This window comes from Oncorhynchus masou, chromosome 28 (genome assembly GCF_036934945.1).
Source record: "Oncorhynchus masou masou isolate Uvic2021 chromosome 28, UVic_Omas_1.1, whole genome shotgun sequence".
In the NCBI taxonomy this organism is placed as follows: domain Eukaryota; kingdom Metazoa; phylum Chordata; class Actinopteri; order Salmoniformes; family Salmonidae; genus Oncorhynchus; species Oncorhynchus masou.
Window position 1 is genome coordinate 29319005 of NC_088239.1, and position 24250 is coordinate 29343254.

Sequence of the window (24250 nt, forward strand, 5' to 3'; positions counted from 1 at the left end):
GCAGTTGCCATACCAGGCGGTGATGCAACAGGTCAGGATGCTCTCGAGCAAGGCACTTAACCCTAAATTGCTAAATGTAGGCCAGTGAAGGAGGAGAGAGTAAAAGGTAGGAAGGAATTGCAAGTCAGAAAAGCAATGGGTTGGATTCTAACTCATGTCGACTCTGGTATACATGTGTGCCGCAGACACTAACCGCTGGACCACACAGACCACATCCGTACGCCATTGGCTACCTTGACTTTGGCTGCCTTGTCTGCGGCGTTGACCCGCTCCAGCAGTTGCCTGGTGGGGCCGCTGAGAGGGTGGGCCTCCACCGTCCTGAGGTAGAGTACCAGGGGATGACCGTCTGGGTTCTTCACAAAGGCCTCCTCCGCATCCTCCAACACACAACTACACACGCACAGAGAGAGTAACACACTATAACCTGTTAGAACATGTTAGAACATGCTATAGCCTATAACAGCAGCACTTCACATCCCTTTAACCTGGTAGTGCAGAAGAGAGGGAGCCACAGAGAAACTCAGAGGTTGCCCTGCCTGCGTCCCAATTGGCACCCTATTCCCTATACAGGGCACTACTCTTGACCTTGGCCCATCGGGCCCATGGATGGGTTGGTTGCTTTAGCAACGAAACCAAAGGGTGTGCAACTGTGGGTCAAAATAGACGGGGTTGGCTTAGATTGTAGACAGCATGTAAACTATATTTTGTCTCTAATATTTATTTAAATGAGCAATTGTTGTCTATAAAATACATCATTACAGTTGTTTGTTAGCTAGCCAGCAAATTGTAGCCATATTAGCATTGTTGTAACATCAGTCAAAACACCTAAAAACAGACATCAAGAACAAGACGAAACGAGCCACCTACGATTCCCCACATGGCAGCGTCTTGTCATTGTTGCTAGTTATCTGGCCAACCAGAATCACAACACACTGCCTTCTTCCCCGTTGAAGTGGGTGCATTGTTTCATGCCGTTGTCAGCAGTACGTGGTCAAACAGTAGTTATACAGGGAATCACTGACCTAGTGATGGAGGATTTAAGAAGGAGCACACACACAGAGCTCCGCTCCATCTCCTGTCTGCGTTCCAGGGCATAGGAGGCTGCACTCTCCTCAGGGAAATAGATGTTCAGGTAGAAATGTCCCAGCCCCTCACACAGACTCCGCAGCCTAGGAGAGTAGCTCTGGGAAGGAAAGGAGACAGAAATGAGATAGGAAGAGAAAGAAAGAGAGAGAAGTGAAGAGAGATGTGTTATATAGCTAGATAAAAAAGTACTTAAGGGTGAATTCATTGTCGGGAAGTAAATTAAGCTAGCGCGATAGACGCTAGTACTTTTCAGACCCGGCTAGTAGAAAATGTGAGAATATGACAGATTTTGGAACCTTGGCTAGTAGAATTTCAAGCAGGTCTACGAGTCGGGCTGGTCAGTGTCCCAAATCCTTAAAGGGATAGGTCACCTGAAAACATTTGAGTGAACTATCCCTTTCATTTCAATCCCTGGTGTACCAGTACCTGGGTGAAGATGTCCAGCTCAGCCTGTGTCTCCTGGGTCGAGATCAGGTAGCAGCGCACCGTGTTGCTCCACAACGCCTGGGACACGTGAGGAGACACCTGCAGCAGACTGGCCACAGCAGCGTCCCAGTCATCTGAAAGATACACATAATACTAATACTATATAGTATATACACACACACCACACACACACCCTCTGCCAATTACTTTTCAACAAGCTTGCAGCAATTAACCCACTTGAACACAAAATGGCCAAGAGCACTAACCCACCCCATAGCTTTTGTGTTCCAAGTGCATGACCACATAGTCGCTAAGATTCTGTACCAGTTGTGTGGCGTGGTCTAAACAATAGCTTTCACCCTCTAAAGAACACATTTATATACACAAAACACATACAGTATACAACCAACTGAGACACCAAGGCTCAAATACATACAACTGTGTAAAGATCAAACCCTTGCTTGCTTACCTCTGCTGACATTGGCAAACGGGCCCTCCACATCGCACAAGCTGTGGGCAAACTCTGGTCCTCTGAAGGTCTGCTGCAGTTGCATCATGCTGCCCATAGAGGGCTCACTGCCCAGCACTCCACCACCCCAGTAATCACACGGAGTCCCTGCAGCTTGAGACAGGCAAATTACAGACGGCTACGTCAGCTTTTTCAGTAACTGACGTTTGAGGAATTGAGACGATTGTGAAGCGTTACTTGGTCGATACTTTGACAAGTTTTAAGTAAACTGTTCAGCAATTTTGGTCAAATCTGGATTTTTTAATAGTTTAATTGCACTATTCGTTTCCCCATTTGACTGCATTGAGCTACTGGATGCTGGAATTGCCATATTCATTCCTATGGGGCCCTGCATGTGTGAGATGGAGGGTGGCCTTAAAGATAAAACAAATGTCGGCTGTGCTCAGTAGATCCCCTACGACGAACGGTGGTGATTCAACATGTAGAATTTGTGGGAAAAAAAAAAAAAAAAAAGACACCCGCTGCTTTTAACCGTTCATCGGCACAATCTGTTTTGTCCTTTACCTGTGACAGTGGTGTGGTTGTCATCGTCATCCGAGTCGTCCGGGTCGTACACCATGATGCCCTGAGCTTGCAGCTGCTGTAGCTTGGCCTCCAAGTCCCTCTTGGCTCGCAGCAGGTCCTGGATCTCCTTCTCTTTGGTCTCCCGGAAGATCTGACATTTAGAGAAGATTCTTGTAGTTTTTAAAAATATATATGTTAAGGTATTTAACAATTTTCTTGAACAGATAGAGAATGATAGTGGGGAAAGAAACAAAGGTTGAGTCAAAGAGCAGTAGGCCGGATTTGAATCTGTGCCGACACCGTAGACGTGTGTGCTGGAGGCTACGGCATTACCGCTAGACTAGCCAGGCCACAGGGGAGAATGTTATGGTTTCATAATGATGAGCCGAAGGTTAAGTAGCTGACTTGAGATCAGAAGGTTGCCGGTTCAAATCCCAGATGGAACATCACATTAGGGTATTGTTACCCCCTACTCTCTATTATGTGCCCTACTGTGTGTTTGCCTGGGAGTAACAGCTATCTATTGGGGATACCTTAAACTGCCGTTTGACTTTGTCCCTGTCGTGCTCAAAGGTGGCAGCTCTCTCCATGGCTTGGTACTTAGCCTCTAGGGCACTCTCCTTCTCTCTCAGGATCTTTTGATAGGTCTTCTGCAGAGCCTGGAGGAAACATGATGATCATCACTGTTAGTGACAAGTAGTACAATAAGATGCCATGGCCAGGGAAGACCTGATCCTAGATCAGCACTCTTATTATGAGATGCTTGATACATGGCCCCTGAACTGGACTCTTGATAGAGGAAATCAAAAGAAAAAGGCTATTGTCTACCTACCTTGCCCATGCATTGTAAAAGTTATGGGCCTGTATTCACAAAGAATCTCAGAACAGGGGAATCTTAAGACTCTGATCTAGGAACAGTTGTGCATTTTAGATCAGAATGAATAAGATGAGGCTATATGGACAGAAGGTACATTTACATCACATTTTAGTTATTTAGCAGACGGTATTATCCAGAGCGACTTACAGAGTGCATACATTTTCATACTTTTTCGTACTAAATGTCAACCCTTTTTAAACAGTGGCCCTGTTCTCACCTGCAGCTCAGCTCTCAGCCTCTTGTTCTCCTCGTCCAGCTTGGCCTCCTTCTTCTGCATGGAGGTGATCTCATTGTTCTTGCTAACCCGGAAAATCTCATACTCCTTACGGAGCCGTTCGTATTCGGCGGTGTACTCCAGGTCCACAGAGCCTGTGGATTTGAAGCTGGCTCCAATCACCCTGGGCCCTCGGCGAAAGGAGCTCCGCAGGAGGCGGGCTTTAGGTTTGACCTCCACAGGTATCTCACAGGCCTCCCCACCCTCGCCCCCATACGCATCCTCTATCAACTCCCCAGGGCTCACCAGGGAGGAGGCTGTACCCATGGTGATGGTGGCTCTGGACCAGGCACTCCACGGTGGCCTTACTGAACTAAACCTTCCGGATGGTCATTCCTGCTCCTAGGGATGAAGCCAAGTGATTGGCATGTCATTGGCTGCAACACGCAGGAGGGGGAGTGACCGAAAAAGTATGTCTGAGCGAGCTAACTAGCAACCCAATAAATAAAGGGATAATGAATGCATATGGTGGGGATATATTACAGTAACCGATAATGCACGTGACCAAATGTAGCAACAACAACAACAAAAATAGAAACCGCTTGCCAGTGAATGTGACAACATTTACGTTTGCATTGATTTTAACTCTGGTCCAGGGCGCAACAACATCTCGCGCTGCAACTTCGCTTCTGGTCACGACTTATTTTTAGTATGCGACACGTAGCTTTAACATAACGTTAACGTTAGTTACATCAGTTTTAATGATGCTAGCTAACATTAGATATCTCGTTAGCTAGCTAACGGTACCTAACATTACCTGTTATGGCAAGAACGGGTGAGACGAAGATGGAGCCAGATGTGACTGGCTTGCACAGACATAATGGACTGTCTACGGCACGTACCTAGCTAACGTTAGATAGCAATACTATTTAGCTCTTATTGACCTAGCTATATTTCGAATAGTTGGCTAGCATATTGAATGATTCCGATTGCTTTTTTCGAAAGGAGTCCAATAAATACTCACACAGAGCTATCCCCGTGGCGTAGCTTCTTCCTGGCTGCCCTGGTAACAAGATATCCTCCCTACGGGTCCTCACCGAAGTCAAAGTCATTTGCGAATCACCCCCCCTAAAAAAAATATCTCAAGGCTGTATCCCAAACACAGAAATACCTCAGGCTTCTGCTCAGGCTCACTGGGTGGATACATTAGGGAGGCTGTTCATTCGGAAGGAATACAGTTTTCTGGCATCTTTTTATGTGATGGTAATACACACTTTTACTATTTGGAAGAATGTAATAAATTGCCCCAGACGGCATCTTCAGAGCATGCGCAGCCCAGCTGGCCGGAGTGTTTACGGGCATATTCAATCTCTTGCTGTTCGTACGTACTTGAATATGCCCACCATTGTTCTGGTACCCAAGAAAGCAAAGGTAACTGAACTAAATGACTATCGCCCCGTAGCACTCACTTCTGTCATCACGAAGCGCTTTGAGAGACTGGTCAAGGATCATATCACCTCTACTTTACCTGACACCCACCCAATAGATCCACAGACGATGCAATCGCCATCACACTTCCCTATTCCACCTGGACAAGAGGAATATCTATGTAAGAATGCTGTTCATTGACTATTGCTCAGCATTCAACACCATAGTACCCTCCGAGCTCATCATTAAGCTCGAGGCCATAGGCCTGAACCGCACCCTGTGCAACTGGGTCCTGGACTTCCTGATGGGCCGCCCCCCAAGGTGTTGAAGGTAGGAAACAACACCTACACTTCGCTGATCCTCAACTCTTGGGCCCCACAAGGATGTGTGCTCAGCCCCCTCCTGTTACTCCCTGTTCACCCATGACTGCGTGGCCACACCCCTCCAACTCAATCATCAAGTGTGCAGACGAGACAAACGGTTGTAGGCCTGATTGCCAACAATAACGAGACAGCCTACAGGGAGGAGGTGAGGGTCCTGGGAGTGTGGTGCCAAGCAAATAACCTCTCACCCAGCATCAACAAAACAAAGGAGTAGTTCAGGAAACTACCACCTATCCACTTTTAGGGGACCGCACATCACTGACGATCTGAAATGGTCCAACCACATGTAACAGTTTAGCTTCCGTCCCCTCGCCCGACCCGGGCTCCCTCTGCACACATCAACAACAGTCACCCACGAAGCATCTTTACCCATCGCTCCACAACAGCCGTGGCCCTTGCAGAGCAAGGGGAACAACTACTTCAGGTCTCAGAGAGAGTGACGTCACTTGATTGAAACGCTATTAGTGCGCACCACCGCTAACTAGCTAGCCATTTCACATCGGTTACACTCACCCCCCTTTTTGACCTCCTCCTTTTCCGCAGCAACCAGTGATCCGGGTCAACAGCATCAATGTAACAGTTTAGCTTTCGTCCGTCCCCTCGCCCCGACCCGGGCTCGGACCAGGGACCCTCTGCACACATCAACAACTGACACCCACGAAGCATCGTTACCCATCGCTCCACAAAAGCCGCGGCCCTTGCAGAGCAAGGGGAACAACTACTTCAGGTCTCAGAGCGAGTGACGTCACCCTATTGAAATGCTATTTAGCGTGCACCACCGCTAACTAGCTAGCCATTTCACATCGGTTACACACACAGACAGTGTGGTGAAGAAGGCTCAACAGTGACTCTTCAACCTCAGGAGGCTGAAGAAATTTGTCTTGGCACCTAAAACCCTCACACACTTTTATAGATGCACAATTGAGAGCATCCTGTTGGGCTGTATCACCGCCTGGTACGACAACTGCACCGCTTGCAACCGCAGGGCTCTCCAGAGAGTGGTGCCCAACGCATCACCGGAGGCAAACTACCTGCCCTCCAGGACACCTACAGCACCCGATGTCATAGGAAGGCCAAAAAGATCATCAAGGACAACAACCACCCGAGCCACTGCCTGTTCACCCCGCTATCATCCAGAAGGCAAGGTCAGTACAGATGCATCAAAGCAGGGACCGAGAGACTAAAAAACAGCTTCTATCTCAAGGCCATTAGACTGTTAAATAACCATCACTAGCACATTAGAGGCTGCTGCCCGTAGACTTGAAATCACTGGCCAATTTACAAATGGAACACTAGTCACTTTAATAATGTTTACATATTTTGCATTACTCATCTCATATGTACAGTGCCTGGCGAAAGTATTCGGCCCCCTTTGCGACCTTTTGCCACATTTCAGGCTTCAAACATAAAGATATAAAACTGTATTTTTTTGTGAAGAATCAACAACAAGTGGGACACAATCATGAAGTGGAACGACATTTATTGGATATTTCAAACTTTTTTAACAAATCAAAAACTGAAAAATTGGGCGTGCTAAATTATTCAGCCCCTTTACTTTCAGTGCAGCAAACTCTCTCCAGAAGTTCAGTGAGGATCTCTGAATGATCCAATGTTGACCTAAATGACTAATGATGATAAATACAATCCACCTGTGTGTAATCAAGTCTCCGTATAAATGCACCTGCACTGTGATAGTCTCAGAGGTCCGTTAAAAGCGCAGAGAGCATCATGAAGAACAAGGAACACACCAGGCAGGTCCGAGATACCGTTGTGAAGAAGTTTAAAGCCGGATTTGGATACAAAAAGATTTCCCAAGCTTTAAACATCCCGAGGAGCACTGTGCAAGCGATAATATTGAAATGGAAGGAGTATCAGACCACTGCAAATCTACCAAGACCTGGCCGTCCCTCTAAACTTTCAGCTCATACAAGGAGAAGACTGATCAGAGATGCAGCCAAGAGGCCCATGATCACTCTGGATGAACTGCAGAGATCTACAGCTGAGGTGGGAGACTCTGTCCATAGGACAACAATCAGTCGTATATTGCACAAATCTGGCCTTTATGGAAGAGTGGCAAGAAGAAAGCCATTTCTTAAAGATATCCATAAAAAGTGTTGTTTAAAGTTTGCCACAAGCCACCTGGGAGACACACCAAACATGTGGAAGAAGGTGCTTTGGTCAGATGAAACCAAAATTGAACTTTTTGGCAACAATGCAAAACGTTATGTTTGGCGTAAAAGCAACACAGCTCATCACAATGAACACACCATCCCCACTGTCAAGCATGGTGGTGGCAGCATCATGGTTTGGGCCTGCTTTTCTTCAGCAGGGACAGGGAAGATGGTTAAAATTGATGGGAAGATGGATGGAGCCAAATACAGGACCATTCTGGAAGAAAACCTGATGGAGTCTGCAAAAGACCTGAGACTGGGACGGAGATTTGTCTTCCAAAAAGACAATGATCCAAAACATAAAGCAAAATCTACAATGGAATGGTTAAAAAATAAACATATCCAGGTGTTAGAATGGCCAAGTCAAAGTCCAGACCTGAATCCAATCGAGAATCTGTGTAAAGAACTGAAAACTGCTGTTCACAAATGCTCTTCATCCAACCTCACTCGAGGAGGAATGGGAAAAAATGTCAGTCTCTCGATGTGCAAAACTGATAGAGACATACCCCAAGCGACTTACAGCTGTAATCGCAGCAAAAGGTGGCGCTACAAAGTATTAACTTAAGGGGGCTGAATAATTTTGCATGCCCAATTTTTCAGTTTTTGATTTGTTAAAAAAGTTTGAAATATCCAATAAATGTCGTTCCACTTCATGATTCTGTCCCACTTGTTGTTGATTCTTCACAAAAAAATACAGTTTTATATCGTTATGTTTGAAGCCTGAAATGTGACAAAAGGTCGCAAAGTTCAAGGGGGCCGAATACTTTCGCAAGGCACTGTATTCTATCCTATTCTACTGTATCTTAATCTATGCCACTGACATTGCTCGTCCAAATATTTATATATTTTTAATTCCTTTACTTTATATCTGTGTGTATTTTTGTGAAATTGTTAGATATTACTGCACTGTTGGATCTAGAAACACAAGCATTTCACTACACCTGCAATAACATCTGCTAAACACGTGTATGTGAAAAATAACATTTTATTTATTAATTTAGCCAAAAAGTTTAATAATAGGCATACAATATGCCTACAATACAATAACAGCAATGGTAAAACAACTTAGAAATAAGATTAATTTTCATACATATAGGCCTACCAACCATTATTTTTAATAAGATATTTGCATGTAGCCTTTATTGCACAACTCCACAATGAGATCATACTGTAGGATTCAATACTGTACATTGCCATTGTAATATTAAATAGTCATTGAATCACTGCAAGCATACTCTTGTACTGGTCTCAGAGCAGGAGGAGTGCTGATCTAGGATCAGTTTAGCCTTAAAAAAAAAGAAAAGATGATGTACTGGCGAGACCTGATCCTAGATCAGGTTGTGGTTGGCTGGTCCGCCCTCCTGTCTCTACAGAACAGCTGCAGCAGTATACTTTGATAAGTCCTTGCCAAAAAAAAGTACATAATAGGATCCAAAGCTCCACTCAAACAGGTTAGTGCGGAAGTGACTCGGTTGGCTAGTGCCAGAGCCTCAATGGACGCAGTTTCCATGTCGCTATGAGTGTGTCTCTCAATGTAGATGAAACGGTTCAAGTGATAGGGCACAAAAGCAACCAGGAAGTTCACCATGATGAGAAGGATCATCCTGATGGCCTTGTCTCTGATCGAGCTTCCCTCCTGTTGCTCGATGCCCTTCAGTTTCAACAGGATTAATATATAGGATACCACTATAGTGACCAGAGGAATACTAAACGCCACCATGGTTGACACCAGTGCATTGGGAGACGTCTTTTCCAAGTACAGCTGGTTACACATGACCACGGTTGTGTTGTCAACCTGAATCATGGTTTGTTTTTTGGAGAATAGCAAGGGAGCCATAGTCACGGTCACTGTGACCCACAGGATTACCACTACCACTCTGGCATATGAAGCCTTCCTCATTGACCGTGACCTGAGCGGTAGGACCAGGGCAATGAGGCGGTCCAGGCTGATGCAGGTCATGAAGTAAAGACTGCAGTACATGTTGAGGTAGAAGAGAAACCCCACCAGGCGGCAGGGGACCTCTCCAAAGGGCCAGTGGCTGTCTGAGAAGTGGTAGACCATCCGCATGGGCAAGATCAGCACGTAGGAGACATCTGCTATGGCCAGGTGCTTTAGAAAGAGCTTGGAGGGTGAGGTGTCAGCCTGACGACAGAACACCCACAATGCCAAGGTGTTGCCAGGCACGGCGACCACAAAGACCAGGATGTAAAAGCTCGCAAACAGGATGTTCTCATGGTGGGAACCTTTGGTGTAAAAGCCATGTCTCGCTTCCTCAGTGTAGTTCATCATTATTTGGTTTTCTCTTTGCCTAAAGACACAAAGAGAAAAGAAGACACTATAGTCTACATGATAACAGCACAGGGTCTGAGATTGAGAGAGGGATCCCTGCAGTTGTACACAAAAAAAAACATTGGCTTCCTCAAGGGTCCTTTGGAAAGGTTGATGGTCCTACATGGAACCATACTGACCAAAAGAACCCTTTGAGCCCTTCAATGGTTCTTTGCAGTTAAAAAAAATGGGGTTCTTTCCTGTTTTGGTTAAATGCAGGGTCAGCGGGCTCGTTTGAATATTTTGGGGCGTGAATGGAGCACAGATTTTTTTTTGTGCAACCATGAGTGAGTGTCATTCCATCAAATCTGTTGTTTTACGCTATTACATGTTATATATGACCATGGCCAGTGATTGTGTCTTGTGAAAGACTCACAATTGTCCTTATGTCAATTGAGAATAGGTGACTAAGTCAGTAGGACTCAATTCTCTCAGGGACCAGAGCTAGCACACATGTTTCACCTTGTTCATTAACACAATTATAAAACCTATGGAACTTTAGCAATATGAGTATTTAACCAGAATAAAAAAAAAAAAACCTGTGTGGTTCTACAAAGAACAATAGAGATTGAGAAATGTTCTTTACATAACCATTACCCATAAAAGGTTCAGTGAAGAACCATAAAAAATGATTATATTTTGCCCCAAAAAGGGTTGTAACCATAGTGGAACCCTTTTTCGGTCATATATGGAGCCTTTTTTAATGGTTCTATGTAGAACTGTATGAACATGTTTTTATAGAACCTTAAAAAAAAAGGTTTTTAGTGTGTACTAGTGAGTTGTGAATGATTCTGTCGTTACACATAACTGTGGTTTCATTTGTGACGTCTACATTGTATCATATAACCCAAGCCTGTGTATCTCATATGGCACCCCATTGCTATGCAGTGCAATACTTCTAACCAGAAGTCTATGGGGAATAGGGTGCCATTTGGGACATAACTCAAGTGATTTTTTTTAAAACATCAACAAGAGGTACATAGGAAATATAGCCTTCCTGTAGCAAATATAGCCTTCCTGTCACTCACACAGATCTAACCGTTTCAAAAACAGAATAGGGTGGTTATCTGTAGAGAACTAAATGAGAGCTATGAGAGGAACTGATTCAAAATGGGGGTTATTTGAGCGATACGAGACATGTGCATTGTGTATGACGTGCAATGTATGTGTAATACACACACACACAGTGTGTAATAACCCGTGTCTATTTTTGTACACAGCAGTACTGTGCGTCTCAGACAATTTCTCCTTGGGGACATTTAGAGTTAATCCTATCCTATCCTATTACGAGTGCTAGTCGATAAATAAAAGTTAATTTCTCCAGGTGTACACAATTGACAAAAAGTATTTTAGGTGAGAGTGGGGTAAGTTGAGTCACCATTGTTTCTAGGAAACCATACACAAAATGAATAATTTGAACCAAATATTTAGGGAGAGGTCATTATTTCCATATAGTCTGTGAGAGAAGAAACCACATGGGAAAAGTTGTACGCAAGTTAGGTCCAATTTGAATCCGGTCATGTGCGGCTGCGCTCTGAATTGATGATTACTTGGGTGCTGCCAGCTGTAGGGAGGATTAAAATAAACCCAACCCATGGAAATATGTCACGGTACACAACCCTTCATTCCGTGACATACAATTTATTCCTATTATCTCAGTTTTGGAAGAGACTGTTTATGATAAAAAAAATGTATCCTGTTTACACTTTGTAGTCAAATTCGACACTAGAATACATGTTTCTGACTCACATCGATGCCACATAGGTCCTTTTCAAAATAAGAAGTTGCTTTTTAGGGGCAATTGCTCTTTAACTGCATTTTAAGGTTTGTTTACAATGACCTTGTTTACAAAACAATTGACTATTTTAGGTTCTGACCGGGTAAGAGAGTTGAACTAAGCTCATGAAGCATTTATAAGTTATATTCTTCAAGAATCAAATGGGTAAATATCATAATAACCGAGTTATAATCAAGTCCAAACTGGGATTCATCAACTGCAGGTCTCCCCTATAAACTTGAACTTTAAATCAACTTCACTTCAACTTTCATTTGAAATAGGACATTATTATACATGAGTCCCATCATATTTAAACAGTAAAACAATCAACTTAAATAGTAAATAACCACTTCTAATAATATACTTACCAGTAGGCCCTTTGCCTTCAAGGAGTAATGCTCATTATCAATTAATTACCGACACGTTGCAGACTGAGGTAAGAGTAGTTCTGTTGTTCCGATTCTTAGAGATGTATTCGCAAAAGGTTCATTTGCCTCTCCTCCTACACAGTTTTCACACCCTCAAAGCATTGGTCAGGTTCCAGGCCAACGACATTGCAGACATCGCATTGCATCCACTTGGTTTTGTGCCATTTCATCAACCGCAGTCAAGCATCCGATTGCTATATCGGGGACGGCAGGGTAGCCTAGTGGTTAGAGCGTTGGACTAGTAACCGGAAGGTTGCAAGTTCAAAACCCCGAGCTGACAAGGTACAAATCTGTCGTTCCTAGGCTGTCATTGAAAATAAGAATCTGTTCTTAACTGACTTGCCTAGTTAAAAAAATAAAATAAAATATGATGTGGTTAACTGATATGATGAACACCTATCCAGGCATTGTGCGATCTGGCGTGCACCTGCAACGCAGTCAGCCTGGAACGCTGCCATTATGTGGCCTGCCCACTCACTGACACCTGTTAATGTAACAAAGCAGATTATTATTATCACTCAGTTCTGCTTAGTACATGGTCAGAACTGTGTACAGGCTTGAGAGCGAAACTAAAAGTGAGTAGAAACATCCTCAAATGCATTACAAGCATGCAGGCCTTTTATTGTTTTTATTACAACACAATTATTCCTTTCTTTACCACATTGCTTTTTATGTAGTATGGTTTAAAGCTTTACAAAAAAACGAGAGAGAAACCAAAATATTTACAAAAATCTATCTGTGCAAACATGAATTCTTCTTTCCCTCTCCTAAAAGCATCTTAAAGGCATGCATACAAATCAACTTTGGTATGTCAACAAAAACGACTAAAGTTCTGATTAGAAGCGTTTATGTACACGTGGCAGAACAGTTCACCGACGACTTGTGTGTTTTAGTACGGTATACATTTAGACATCAATAAACATGAACTTAAGTGACCTCAGGTAAAGATGTGGAAGGGAAAGACTTGAGTCATCACACCTCGAGTGTGTCGTAAGAGTTCTCACTTGGTATGTCATGGTTACAGTAATACAGTCAGGAAATGTCATAACAACTTTGGCAAATAGGCACAATAACTACAGAAAGACAAACAAATATTTCATTAAACCTCCTTAAAATCCTTTTTTTTTTCTCCTAAAAATAAATTGGCAGTGCATGATATTCTTAACAAAATAGAAGCCAATGCAGTTTCACTGTAAACGTCTTTATACATACGGTACAGTATGCATTCATAAAAGGCATTTACTAGGGTTATGCTGAATGTTGGGCAACATACGAAATAATGTAAGAGCAAAATATACTATGGTTATCCAGTCTCTGGTTTTCAAAAATAAAACACAATATTTCACATGGTCATAGTGATTGTACATCAACTTCATATTTTTTTTCCCCATTCTGAGATACTGTAAGAAAAATATATTTTCAATCCCGTTTTTAGGAGCGAATTGAGAAAGCGAGAGCTTCCACATAACCTACGAAGCAGTAAAACCATATCACTTTTGTTTTTCTTTTTAAAACTATTTACTCAGTACTCTAATACGCCTTTTTAAAATCAGGGTTCAAGTTTAGCCAATGAGGGAAATGCAACTTAAAACCAAGTCAAAGCATCAGTGCGAGTATTCGTGTGTCAAATCAAATCAAAATATGAATGGGGGGGGGGAGTGCATCAATTACACTTTAACAATAAAGTACAAACCAATAAACAACAACAAAAACATGAATAACGAGATTGAGAAGTAGCCCAAACGGGGCTACTGTATGGGAGCTAAGTGGAGTCCTTGGCTGCTGTGGCGGTTGGGATGCAGGATTTGCCGCTGCTGCCGTTCTGGGGCCTGTAGCTGGTGAAGCTGGGGGTGTGTATGGTGCGGATGCTCTTCACACCCGGGCCCAACGGGGTGGGCGACAGAGGGGAGGGGGAGGAGGAGGAAGAGGAGGGTGCTCGACCGTTTTGAGTCTGCGAGGAGAACGAAAGAGCTTTACCTGTGTGAGAGGGTGTGGGGAGTTTGAGGGAGGAACCGTTAGAGAGGGAGGGGATGTGGGAGAAAGTGGAGAGGGCCGAGCCAGGGTGGCGGGGGGCGTGAGGGGATGGGATGGAGGACTTGGTGGTGTGGGGGGAGGAAGAGGAGGAGGAAAGGGTAAGAGGGTTAGTAGCATCTGAGTTTGGAGCAGACTGGGAGGTGCTGCCTTTACCAGAGCTAGGGTAAAAAGCTGGGATTTTAGAGGTAGGTACAGTAGGGGAAGTAGTTTTATGATCCCCCCCCGCTCTTTTAGCGCTTCCGTTAGCCTGCAAACAGAGATGCCAGAACAAACACTGGTTGTCAAAAAGGGAACGGGTGATTTAAGGTAACAAATGTAAAAAAAAAAAATGCAAGACAACATTGACTTCACATAAGTTATAGACATGAAACAATCACACAAACAAACCTATGACTACTAAGATTACTAATGGACACACAAAACGGCTCAAACTAGCTACAGTCTTTATGTTTACTGGGTTACTTGAGGCACCGTAACTAAGAAACACACTATTCATTAAAAAAGGCGAAAGAAAAGATTGAAAGGATGGAAGGAGGGATAAAGGGTTGGAGACAGGGGTGGGGGCATCTCTAGGTGCTGCCTGTGTGTTGGGAGTGATTGTCAAGCTTTCTGAGAAGTGGAGACAACAACTGAGAGGAGGGGCAAAAAATCCAGAGATGCATCTTGGTTGGGAGGAAAGGTAGAGCATGTTAGATAAAAAGGGGGAGAGATTTATTTGAGGGTGGAAAACATACAAGTGCATATCGGGAGCAGGAGGGGCGAATATTTGCATTGACTGCTAGTACCAAGGAAGAGAGCTGGGTGGTAGAGGAGCATCAAGAGACGGGAGGAAGGTGTAGCTTGGTGGAACCAGCCCTATCGTTGCGTTCACCATTCTGTTGAAGTTAAATATAAATGGTGAACGCAGAGATCCGGCTGGTTCCACCCGTGTCGGAGGGAGGGATATTAAAGTGTTCCTTTAGTAACTGTGCATTGTGAAAAGAAAGGAGCGTATCGGGTAGGCTGCTTGGGTTTAGTAGAGGTGCATTGAGGGTAGGAGGGAGCGCGGCTCATCGGAAGTATCAGTTTAGTAAAGCATCCTGGGGTTGGTTGGCCAACACTGTTTAGGAACTCGGCTGTGATGGAAACGGGATGGGATGGAGAACTCAGTCAATGACAGGGTATATCTGTCTTTGTCTTTCTCTTTACATTTTTTTTCATGTCACCAACACAGCAAAAGCCGCCATGAGCAGTGTGGACCATGCACGAGCATACAGTACGATGATGTTATGGGGGTAACAGTCAAGAGTCAAACATGCCTTTCAGTCAGAGTAGATCAAGAGAAAACATCAACAGAAGCCAGAATGGCCACCTCAATCCCATTTAAACGAAACATTTAATCTCACAGCTTTGGTTGTTTAAATATCCCCCCCCCCCCTTTTTTTAGCACAGGCCTCTCGTTTTCTATGTCCTGTGTTCACTATACAGGTGTGTTCCCTCTAGTCCCTATGGTCTCTGGTAAAGCCCTATAGTAGAACTACCTGTCGAAACTGCCTCTGAGTGCTGTCCTGTAGCTTTTGCTGTTTTCCTGCTTTGTCAGTAGTAGTCCCTGGCGACTGCCTGGACTTCGCAGACAGGGGCACTGGCATCCGACTAGTAGGGGAAGCGACACTGGTTGCGTTCTGCAAGAGGATCCAAACGAAACAAAACAAGAAAGAAAATAAAAGAAAGAAAAAAAGAAAAAAAAAACAGAACACCATATTGGAGATATGAGAAACTGTTACAAACAAGGCACTGACAGGTCAGAAAACTGTTCATTCAAGATTACCCTCACAGTTAACCTTAATAACACCGGTAAGAGCACATGCACCCCCTGTACCGTAGTAGCCTATACCAAAACGTATAACCCTACAGTTCATGCAGTCCAAGAACAACCGCTTCAAGAAACCAAAAAAGACAGTGTAATCAACATTGAGTGTCATTGTGTGATTAAGAGTCTACTACTGGCTGAAGCCCCGGTTAGAGTTTGAGCAGCCAATTGAAGGAGAGACATGAGAGACAGGAGGAGGGACCCATTGAAAATGCCACTCCCCAATCATGTTGGACCATGATCACACAGAGGGAGAAACCAACAGAGAAGGGCTCTGACATTTCCAAAACACCTGGGGTGTGAGTTAATAAGTGGTTGGTTGGTAAACCCAGTGGTTAGGATGGAGTGAAGGGAGGGAGGGACGACTAAAAAGAGGGCCCAAAGCCTCCCGATTGACAAGAGCTTAGAAAGAGACCTGTTGGCTGGTGACGGGGGTGACAGTGGCGGTAGGGATGACGGCTGGCCGGGGGAGGAGCTGAGGTTTGGTCTTCTTCCTCTGAGAGGAGGCCTTGCTGGGCTTGGGGACCTTGAGGAGTGAACTCTTGGAAGGGAGTGATAAGGACCTCTTCAGGCCTCCATTCTCCCCACTCAAGACACACCCAGCATGGGGCTCCACGCTGGCTGCACTCCTCACTGGTTTCTCCTGGTGGTGCGTTGCGGGGCCCATCTCACTGATGGTCGTCTCTAGCTGTTTGATGGTCTGCTCCAGGCTGTCCAGGGTCTTGTAGGTGCTCTTCCGGATCTTGTCCGTCCTGCCTTTGGAGTCCGAGTGCTCCCTCCTTACAACGGCTGCAGCTGGGGCCTTGGGCGTCTTGTTTGCTGGAGCAGCAGATGGTTTGGAGCGACTTTGGATCTCAAATCTCTTGGCCTCCTTGTGCTGTCGGACTGTGCCGTCCGACTCCTCCTCGTCCTCGTACACCACCACCTGCAGCGTCTTCTTGCCCGTCTTGGTGCCCGTGCGGATGGCCTGCGACAGAGCGGCCAGCTGCTTCTTGGGAAACTTGAACGTAAACTTCTTCTTCCCATCTGGCTTGCCATCACCGGACAACTCGGCGAGCTCCGAAGTCGAGGAGGAAGAGCGCGACAAGCTACTACTGGAAGAGCTAAGAGCACTGCTGGGGGACTTGACCTTTACCTGCAGTCCACCACTGCTCCTCTCTGTCTCCTCCATCTCCTCGTCCTCCTCCTCGATGCGCTCTGTGGCCAGCATGCTCTCCAGCTCCTCCTCGCACTCGAACACCGTGGACAGGCGCTTGTAGGCCGAGCGGATGTCCATGGGCTGGTCGAAGATGATGATGACCGGCTTCTTGTTGTTGAAGCCATTGTCCTGTGACCCGGCCGAGCCGCCCGGGGTGGTGTTGGTCATCTCCCGTTTCCCAGGTCCCCCACACACCGTCACGGTCTGGATGCCCCGTTTGGCGTTGACCAGCTCCTGGTACTCCCCACAGGACAGGGCCTGGACCTTGCTGTTGGTGATCATGAAGGCAATGTTGTCTGGGGGCGGAGGGGCTTCCTCACCAGGGAGGTCAGGGCTCAGGCTGGCCTCCTCATCCACCTCCTCATACCAGTGTCTGGGCTGATCAGTGGCCTCACTAAGAGCCTTCTCTGGGGGAGACACCACTGCTTTAGGAGCCTCTCTTATGGTGGTTGGTGGAGGGACTTCAGGCAATGCAGCGGGCAACACAACACTCTTACTGCGGGGAATGCTGGACTCTTGGACGACTGAGGAGACTGAGGTCTCTATCCTCTTGACTGTGCTTATCTGAAGCTTATTTACAGTGGTGGTCGCTGTGTTTTCCAGAACCCCTTTCACCACTCCTGGGCTGGTCTTCAATGACTCTGAGGTCATCACCTGTTTCTGAGACAGAGGGCTGAGGCCATTCAAGAACAGAGGCTTGGGAGATACAGGTGGCCCTAACTGCTGGGGTTTCGGTTGAGGCTGCTGGCTTGGGGAATTGTCATGAGCATTCACATTTGACACCTGTGAGGGGGATAGTGTTGGGTTGCCTCTGTGTTCCGGAGCCTCCTCCATTGCGGCCGGGGGTGGCAACTGCTCTTTGGAGATCTGCCCAGTGACGTAGTATATGACCTGCATACGGCAAAGAAAGGAGGAGAGAATTTGTATTAAAAACCACAACACTCCATGCTAAAAGCTAAAACCACAACACTATATACCACATGACAAACCTATCAATATGGGAACATACTGTATATCATGACATGTAAGGCATGCAAATGACTTCCATAAGGCCCATATCATATGCTGTAGAACCGGACATTTTGAAACATGTCAAGGCACGTTTGAAACTTTGCATGTCAAAAGACTATTCTTAGCTTAATAAAGAGATTGAGATTTTTTTTACTATTAAGTTTTAGCGGTCAAAATATGGTATTCGTACCCCTGGACTTTGACGAAGAGGGGTGGTGTTCCCGTTTTCATCCGCGTCGGGATGTTTATCCTCCCGAGTTTTCTCCGAGCTCTGCTAGGACAGTTTGTGAATTAAGGGACAGCATTATTGCGAAACTGCACTCTACGAATGCACCGTATGGCGCAACTGCACTCGAAAGCCTTGTTTCCATTGACATTTCAATTCAAGGCAGGTCTTAGTGGGCACAGATCGAATTTGGCCCTGATTTTAAAGTGCCAATTGAAACAAGGTTGAAGACACTGTGGATTGCACGGTACATTCACATAGGTATTTTACATCCACGGTCTTAACACTGCATTGGGCAACAACCCTCCTATAAGGCATCGTTTGAGTTGTGGTACTATGGTATGTGTTTCAAGATCGAGAAGATAAGAAGTAGATCCTGAAACGTCAGCATGATTCAGTCCCTTAGGTGTTTACAACGTGTTTGTTGACAAGTATTGTTAGATGCCTTATAGGAAAACTCATGCAGGCACAAGTGAATGGTTATGGTATGTTATGGATATTGGGAGTTGGAATGGAATGTAGTTCATGGATAAGGGAATGGATTATGTAAAAAAACAAAACTTTTAAGGGACAATTTGGGATTCAAACAACAAAGTAGTCTATCCAAGAAGTCAAAAAAATGGATGTACCAATCCCAGATTGCCCCTTTTACTAAGGAATTAGAGTTAACTAACTACTATTCTAATCTGGAGTATAGACCGACACTCATTCTATCCACAGACTAGCTAATGTTCAGCGTTGTATTTTTTTTTTTATATATCCTCACTGTTGTTGGTGCTACAAGAATGTTTTTTCAATCATTCCCATGTTGGTGAGTGGAATGACTGAAAATGCGTATGTGGGAATAATGTGATGAAATCCTGCTTGCTGATGTGGGCGCTGAACATTGGGTTTTCAAGGACGACATCAAATCTGACCAACGGAATAACTGGATCTCTCATACAGCCCATGTACGATATCTCGTGTGGCGAGGTTTCTGAGCGAGGAACATAAGATCCAGTGTACCTCCCAAATGGTACCCTGTAGTGCACTACTTTTCACCAAGGCAAACAGGGCTCTGGTCCAACGTAGTGCACTATATAGCCAATAGGGTGCCATAAATGGGACACATCCACACTGTAGTTTACTGTGTGACTGTAATCTAAAACACAGGCTTTTCTCCTGTGGACAACAACCACAGTAGGCATATCTTTGGGTATTACAATGAATGAGCAGATCAAGTTACAGTTCTATAGAGGTTTAGTGAAGTAGTAAGGTATTGTTCCCAAGAAATAAAGCAAGTAAAGAAAAGGGGTCAAAGGTCAAAGTGACCAAAAGTAAACCAAGTCTGCAAAAACAAGTCTGTCACCTAGGTGTAAAGTAATAAAACCTCGTTCTCCTCAATAGCCAATCCAACTCAAAGTAATTTCGTATAGCAAAGTCTATAAGCAAATTATTATTATTTTGAATAAAGGGCAGTTATTCCAAAGAAAACGGACAAGACCATTCGACTTTGTCTGGATTCAAGATAAAGGATTATTTTATTGGTTGGATCAGTCAAGGCAAACATAATGCAATCAAATACCAGTAGCAACAAGACCTCATTCATGTGTTGGATGCACACAAACGTTTCCAGACATTTTCTGCAGACTTAATCAGAGAAAAACAAGTCCAAGCCATGAGTTCCATTGAAATCAAAAAGGGACAAAGAGAACAAGTCAGAAACAGAAGGGATTTTGGGTAGTGGAGTTGTTACAGTACAGATCTCTTGGCTGAGGCAGAAGCAGGGAAGTGTTAAGAGAAGGTTAAGGCAGGTTAAGGCAATCGTTAGTCGGCGTCACGTAGTGGGCAGAAGCAGGCAGTTAGACGGACGGCTAAACGGCGCCACATCCTTTACCTTTTTCTCTTTGAGGGGCAATAAGGCCCCAGGTCTTAGCTCTCTGATCTGGGGCTCAACTCGAGCAGGGTGTGTCTCTAGCACACTACTTTTCACCCCTACATCCTTAACTGTGCACTTCTGGAACACCTGGGGATTGAAGATAGGTCAGGGGATTAGGGTTTAGGGCCCTGAGGTCTAGAACCTACCTATGCTTTACCTACCATATGTGAGATGATAGTCTGTTAGAAACATCTACGGTGCCAGGCAGTGAAGTGGAGAACATTCTTCTGCTTGGTGCCGGTCTGATACTACTCGGATACTATTAACCTAGTGCTGTGGTTACCGAATGGTTAAACTAGCTAAGGGGAAGACCATGGTTAATTCTGCTTTTGTAAATGACTGTGTCCATCCTCTGCCAAGTGAAGGTAACCCAGCCACCACAAAAAGAAGAGATAAGAGGACCCACTCCCACAGTCAAGCAGAGATACAGCACATTCAACCTCCTCACAACCATCATCAGTGTGTATGTGGATGTGTTTTCCGGTGGTTCTATGTGATCATTATTGTATATTATAAACTGTGTGGTTTGCGCCCTGAATGCTGATTGGCTCCCAGCCGTGGTATATCAGACCGTATACCACGGGTATGACGAAACATGTCTTTTTACTGTTCTAGTTACATTGGTAACTAGTTTATAATCGCAATAAGGCACCTCGGGGGGTTTGTGATATATGGCCAATATACCACGGCTAAGGGTTGTGTCCAGGCACCCCACGTTGCGTCGGGCATTATTGCTTAAGTATGACGTGTGTGTGTGTGTGTGGCGGTAAATGTACAGCAGCTGTTGGATGTACGGTGTGTTTCTCACCTGGAGCTCTGCCATAATTTTGTCTCCCTCGTCCTCCTCCTCCTCGTGGTTGGCTGAGGCAGCAATGGGGGGAGGGGTGGAGGGCTTGGGCTTGGTCTCCGGCGGGACCTTGGTGGGTTTGGACTGGCTAGCTGGGGCTCGTGGTGGGACCTCAGCCTCATCTTCCTCCTGGGCGGACGGGAATGATTTTTAATATGACTCGAATACTAGCAGCAATACTGTTTACCACAAGAGTGGAACATGGGCCATTCCAATATCAATTATAAGGTTCTCAGATTGCTTGATCAACTGTCCTTAGACTTCATCCCCTCTCCCCATGTTGTTTACGGTCAGGTCTGACCCACCCAAGTAGAAACGATGTCTACGGTTTGCCATTCGCTCTGGTCCAGGGTGTTACGTGTGGCTTACTGACGCTGAAGGCTCAGTGTCAGCAAGCCGAGTGTAACCCCCTGGATCAGAGCTAGTTGACCGCAGACTACCCTGCAGCCTAACTACACGGTAGACTGACCTGTCCCGAGGCAGACTCCTTCCTGCTGGTGTAAACCACCTCACCAGACCGTGTGGTGGTCATTCCAGAGCTGGAGGTGGGGAAGGTCTTTCTGGGTGGTGGAGGGGGAGGGGACTTGATGGCCTTCTCCAAGCTGACTTTGCCCACTTTGTCTGCAGCAGCGGTAGGCTTGGTGGTGGCGGGTTTCTCTAGCACCGACTTGGGGAGTTTCTCAGGACCAGCAGGCTTGGCTATGGCTGGTTTCTCTGAGCTGAGCTGAGTCCCTTCTGTAATAAACAAACACACACATAAGGTCAACAATGAGGGATACGTGACAACTACAAAGGGTCATTTTCCTGAAGAAAAATGGTTTACTTGCTTCGAAGAAACTGTCCAAAATATAAAAAAATTGTAGTAGTGGAATATAGTAGGAGCTGAAGCTGTATAAAAGACCCTTGCCTGGGGTTGGCTCCTCCAGGGCAGCAGAGGGTGCTGTAGAGGCATCCCCCTCACTCGGCACATCCAGACTGGGAATGCCCTTCATCATGTTGGCCTGGGCCTCATTTAGGATCCTCTCAAACTCCCTCCCATTGTACTGGCCCATGTTCTGCCTCCGTTCCTCCCACTCCTTCTCTGCCACCTGTGGAGGGAGGGAGAGGGGGGAGGAGTGGGGTGATTGAGAGAGAGAGAGAGAGAGAGAGGGGAGAGGGAGGGATTGAGAGAGAGCGAGGGGGGAGAGAGAGAGGAGACAGCAGTGGAGGGAAGATAAATAATAACCCATAGGGGAAATTGTATATCATAGACTGAGGACTGAAGTGCAGTATGACGTCCATAGGGCTTACCTCTATAGACATGGCCCTGTTTTTGCTCTTGGTGTGAATCTCCTCGATTAAGAGGTTCCCTGTCCCGCTGCTGCCGTTATTGACCGGAGCCTGGGTCGCCAGCTCTAGGTGGGCAGCAGGGGTTTTCTTCTGCTGGGCAGGGCTTCCCCCTTGGCTGGAGGGGTTGGAGTTTGAGGCCGAGGCGGTGCCAGTGGAACCCTTGGCTGAGCTGGGGGAGTCCCGGCCCTGGCTGTGGGTGGGGGTCGTGGGTGGGCTGGGCTGGACCAGCAGGGCTGCAGACTGCTGGGACTGCTGCATGTGGACCGGAGCACTCTGGACGTGGTGGATGACCATGGGGGAGGAGGGCATGACCACCTCAGACCTGATGGAGGAGCTCTGGGGCTCGGGCAGGGCCGAGGGGGAAGCTGGAGGCTCCACTGGGGGGTCGGAGTCCACGGTGGTGGTGGTGGTGACTGGGCTGCTCTCTGATGGGGTTGGTTTCACTGAGGCACACATAGCAGGGTCAGATCCCTTCAGCAGACCCTCTGTAGCACATCTGTAGGGCGTAGAGGGCAGGATAGACTTACTATGAGACTTATAAAATTCAGGTTACTTTCCCTAAATTAAATTCTGGTTGGAGGATTCTGTATTTTGTGCTTATTCCCTCCTGGAATATTCCAACCAGGATATCTGAAAATATATCCTCCCCCCAACAAAAACAAATGTTGGGAAAGTTTTGGAAAGTAAACTGACCACAAGCAGTCAAACACTGGTTAATCTAAACTGTATCCCACTAAGGTTAAGGTTAAACACATACTGTAGCTATGAGGACATATGTCATGCTCCCATGAAAGCATGCTTCAAATCTCCTAACCTCCTGACCTTAGTGGGATACAGAACTTTGGAATTTGAAAGAACTGCTGCACCATCCAAGCTTCTTTAGCCTGAAAACACAATAAACCTCCCCAAGTGAATTTGGCCCAAACCCAGCATCAAAGTGAGTGTAATCATCTCTGAAGTGCGGGGAGAAAAATGCACCGACGGGACGAGGTAATGTAGATTAGTTTGGCTGCGTTGTGTGGTGCACCCTTGGAAAAAGTGTTGACGACCCACAAAGCAGAGTGTCTCTGACAGATGTTTATATGGAAATGGAATGCCGCAGGGAGCCGTGTTGCGCCCAAATTAATTAACTTATCGGTTCAATGGAGAGCTAAATTAAGATGGACGCCACCTCTGTCCATTCCTCATGACCCATCGGATGGGATCAGAGCCAACACCTCGCCAGCATAATCAACTGTTAGTGTCCCTTACACTATGGTCATGCTCCCCACTGTCTGACTTCTCTGAAAGCTTCTGTTTTCCATCCACTCTCGCTGTCTCTCTTTTAACCTCTCACTCCCTCACTTCCTCGATTTCCTCCATTCTCATCGACGGGGCTGTAGTGGAGCAGGCTGAGAGCTTCAAGTTCCTTGGCGTCCACATCACCAACAATCTAACATGGTCCAAGCACACCAAGACAGTAGTGAAGAGAGCACAACAAAATCTATTCCCCATCATGAGACTGAAAAGATTTGGCATGGGTCCTCAGATCCTCAAAAGGCTCTACAGCTGCACCATCGAGAGCATCCTGACAGGTTGCATTACTGCCTGGTATGGCAACTGCTCGGCCTCCGACTGCAAGGCACTACAGAGGGTAGTGCCGTACGGCCCAGTACATCACCGGGGCTAAGCTTCCTGCCACCCAGG

General features: G+C 45.9%; 3 protein-coding genes across 16 annotated transcripts in view; all 3 read right to left on the reverse strand.

The window, feature by feature from the left end:
* The window catches only part of nphp3 (nephronophthisis 3), a 24300-nt gene extending 19492 nt beyond the window's left edge, over positions 1-4808 (reverse strand). For 2 of the 3 annotated variants that reach the window (XM_064941856.1, XM_064941854.1), the window contains exons 1-7: positions 3640-4808; positions 3079-3204; positions 2546-2696; positions 1982-2134; positions 1513-1646; positions 1023-1183; positions 234-390 (exon numbers count right to left, since the gene is read on the reverse strand). In XM_064941856.1, coding sequence (XP_064797928.1) covers positions 234-390; positions 1023-1183; positions 1513-1646; positions 1982-2134; positions 2546-2696; positions 3079-3204; positions 3640-3963 — 1206 coding nt within the window. In that variant the 5' untranslated portion in view covers positions 3964-4808. The remainder of the gene's footprint in view (positions 1-233; positions 391-1022; positions 1184-1512; positions 1647-1981; positions 2135-2545; positions 2697-3078; positions 3205-3639) is intronic. The other variant, XM_064941855.1, reaches the window with a different exon arrangement.
* Positions 4809-8591: 3783 nt separating this feature from the next.
* si:dkey-96n2.3 (uracil nucleotide/cysteinyl leukotriene receptor) lies at positions 8592-12310 on the reverse strand. Its single transcript, XM_064943730.1, has 2 exons — positions 12093-12310; positions 8592-9927 (listed from the first exon to the last, which is right to left on the reverse strand). Exon 2 carries the CDS (start codon positions 9906-9908, stop codon positions 8952-8954), a length of 957 nt encoding a protein of 318 aa, XP_064799802.1. The 5' UTR covers positions 9909-9927; positions 12093-12310; the 3' UTR covers positions 8592-8951.
* Positions 12311-12748: 438 nt separating this feature from the next.
* The window catches only part of si:ch211-285f17.1 (sickle tail protein homolog), a 235068-nt gene continuing 223566 nt past the window's right edge, over positions 12749-24250 (reverse strand). For 8 of the 12 annotated variants that reach the window (XM_064941866.1, XM_064941861.1, XM_064941862.1 and 5 more), the window contains 9 exons: positions 22526-23060; positions 22143-22323; positions 21705-21970; positions 21197-21364; positions 20347-20475; positions 18435-18515; positions 16451-18124; positions 15707-15847; positions 12749-14433 (listed from right to left, as the gene is read on the reverse strand). In XM_064941866.1, coding sequence (XP_064797938.1) covers positions 13915-14433; positions 15707-15847; positions 16451-18124; positions 18435-18515; positions 20347-20475; positions 21197-21364; positions 21705-21970; positions 22143-22323; positions 22526-23060 — 3694 coding nt within the window. In that variant the 3' untranslated portion in view covers positions 12749-13914. The remainder of the gene's footprint in view (positions 14434-15706; positions 15848-16450; positions 18125-18434; positions 18516-20346; positions 20476-21196; positions 21365-21704; positions 21971-22142; positions 22324-22525; positions 23061-24250) is intronic. The other 4 variants (XM_064941872.1, XM_064941871.1, XM_064941863.1 and 1 more) reach the window with 4 other exon arrangements.

Excerpts from the sequence above, each read along its gene's own strand:
- si:dkey-96n2.3 (XM_064943730.1), bottom strand. The coding sequence starts at position 9,908 with ATGATGAACTACACTGAGGAAGCGAGACATGGCTTTTACACCAAAGGT.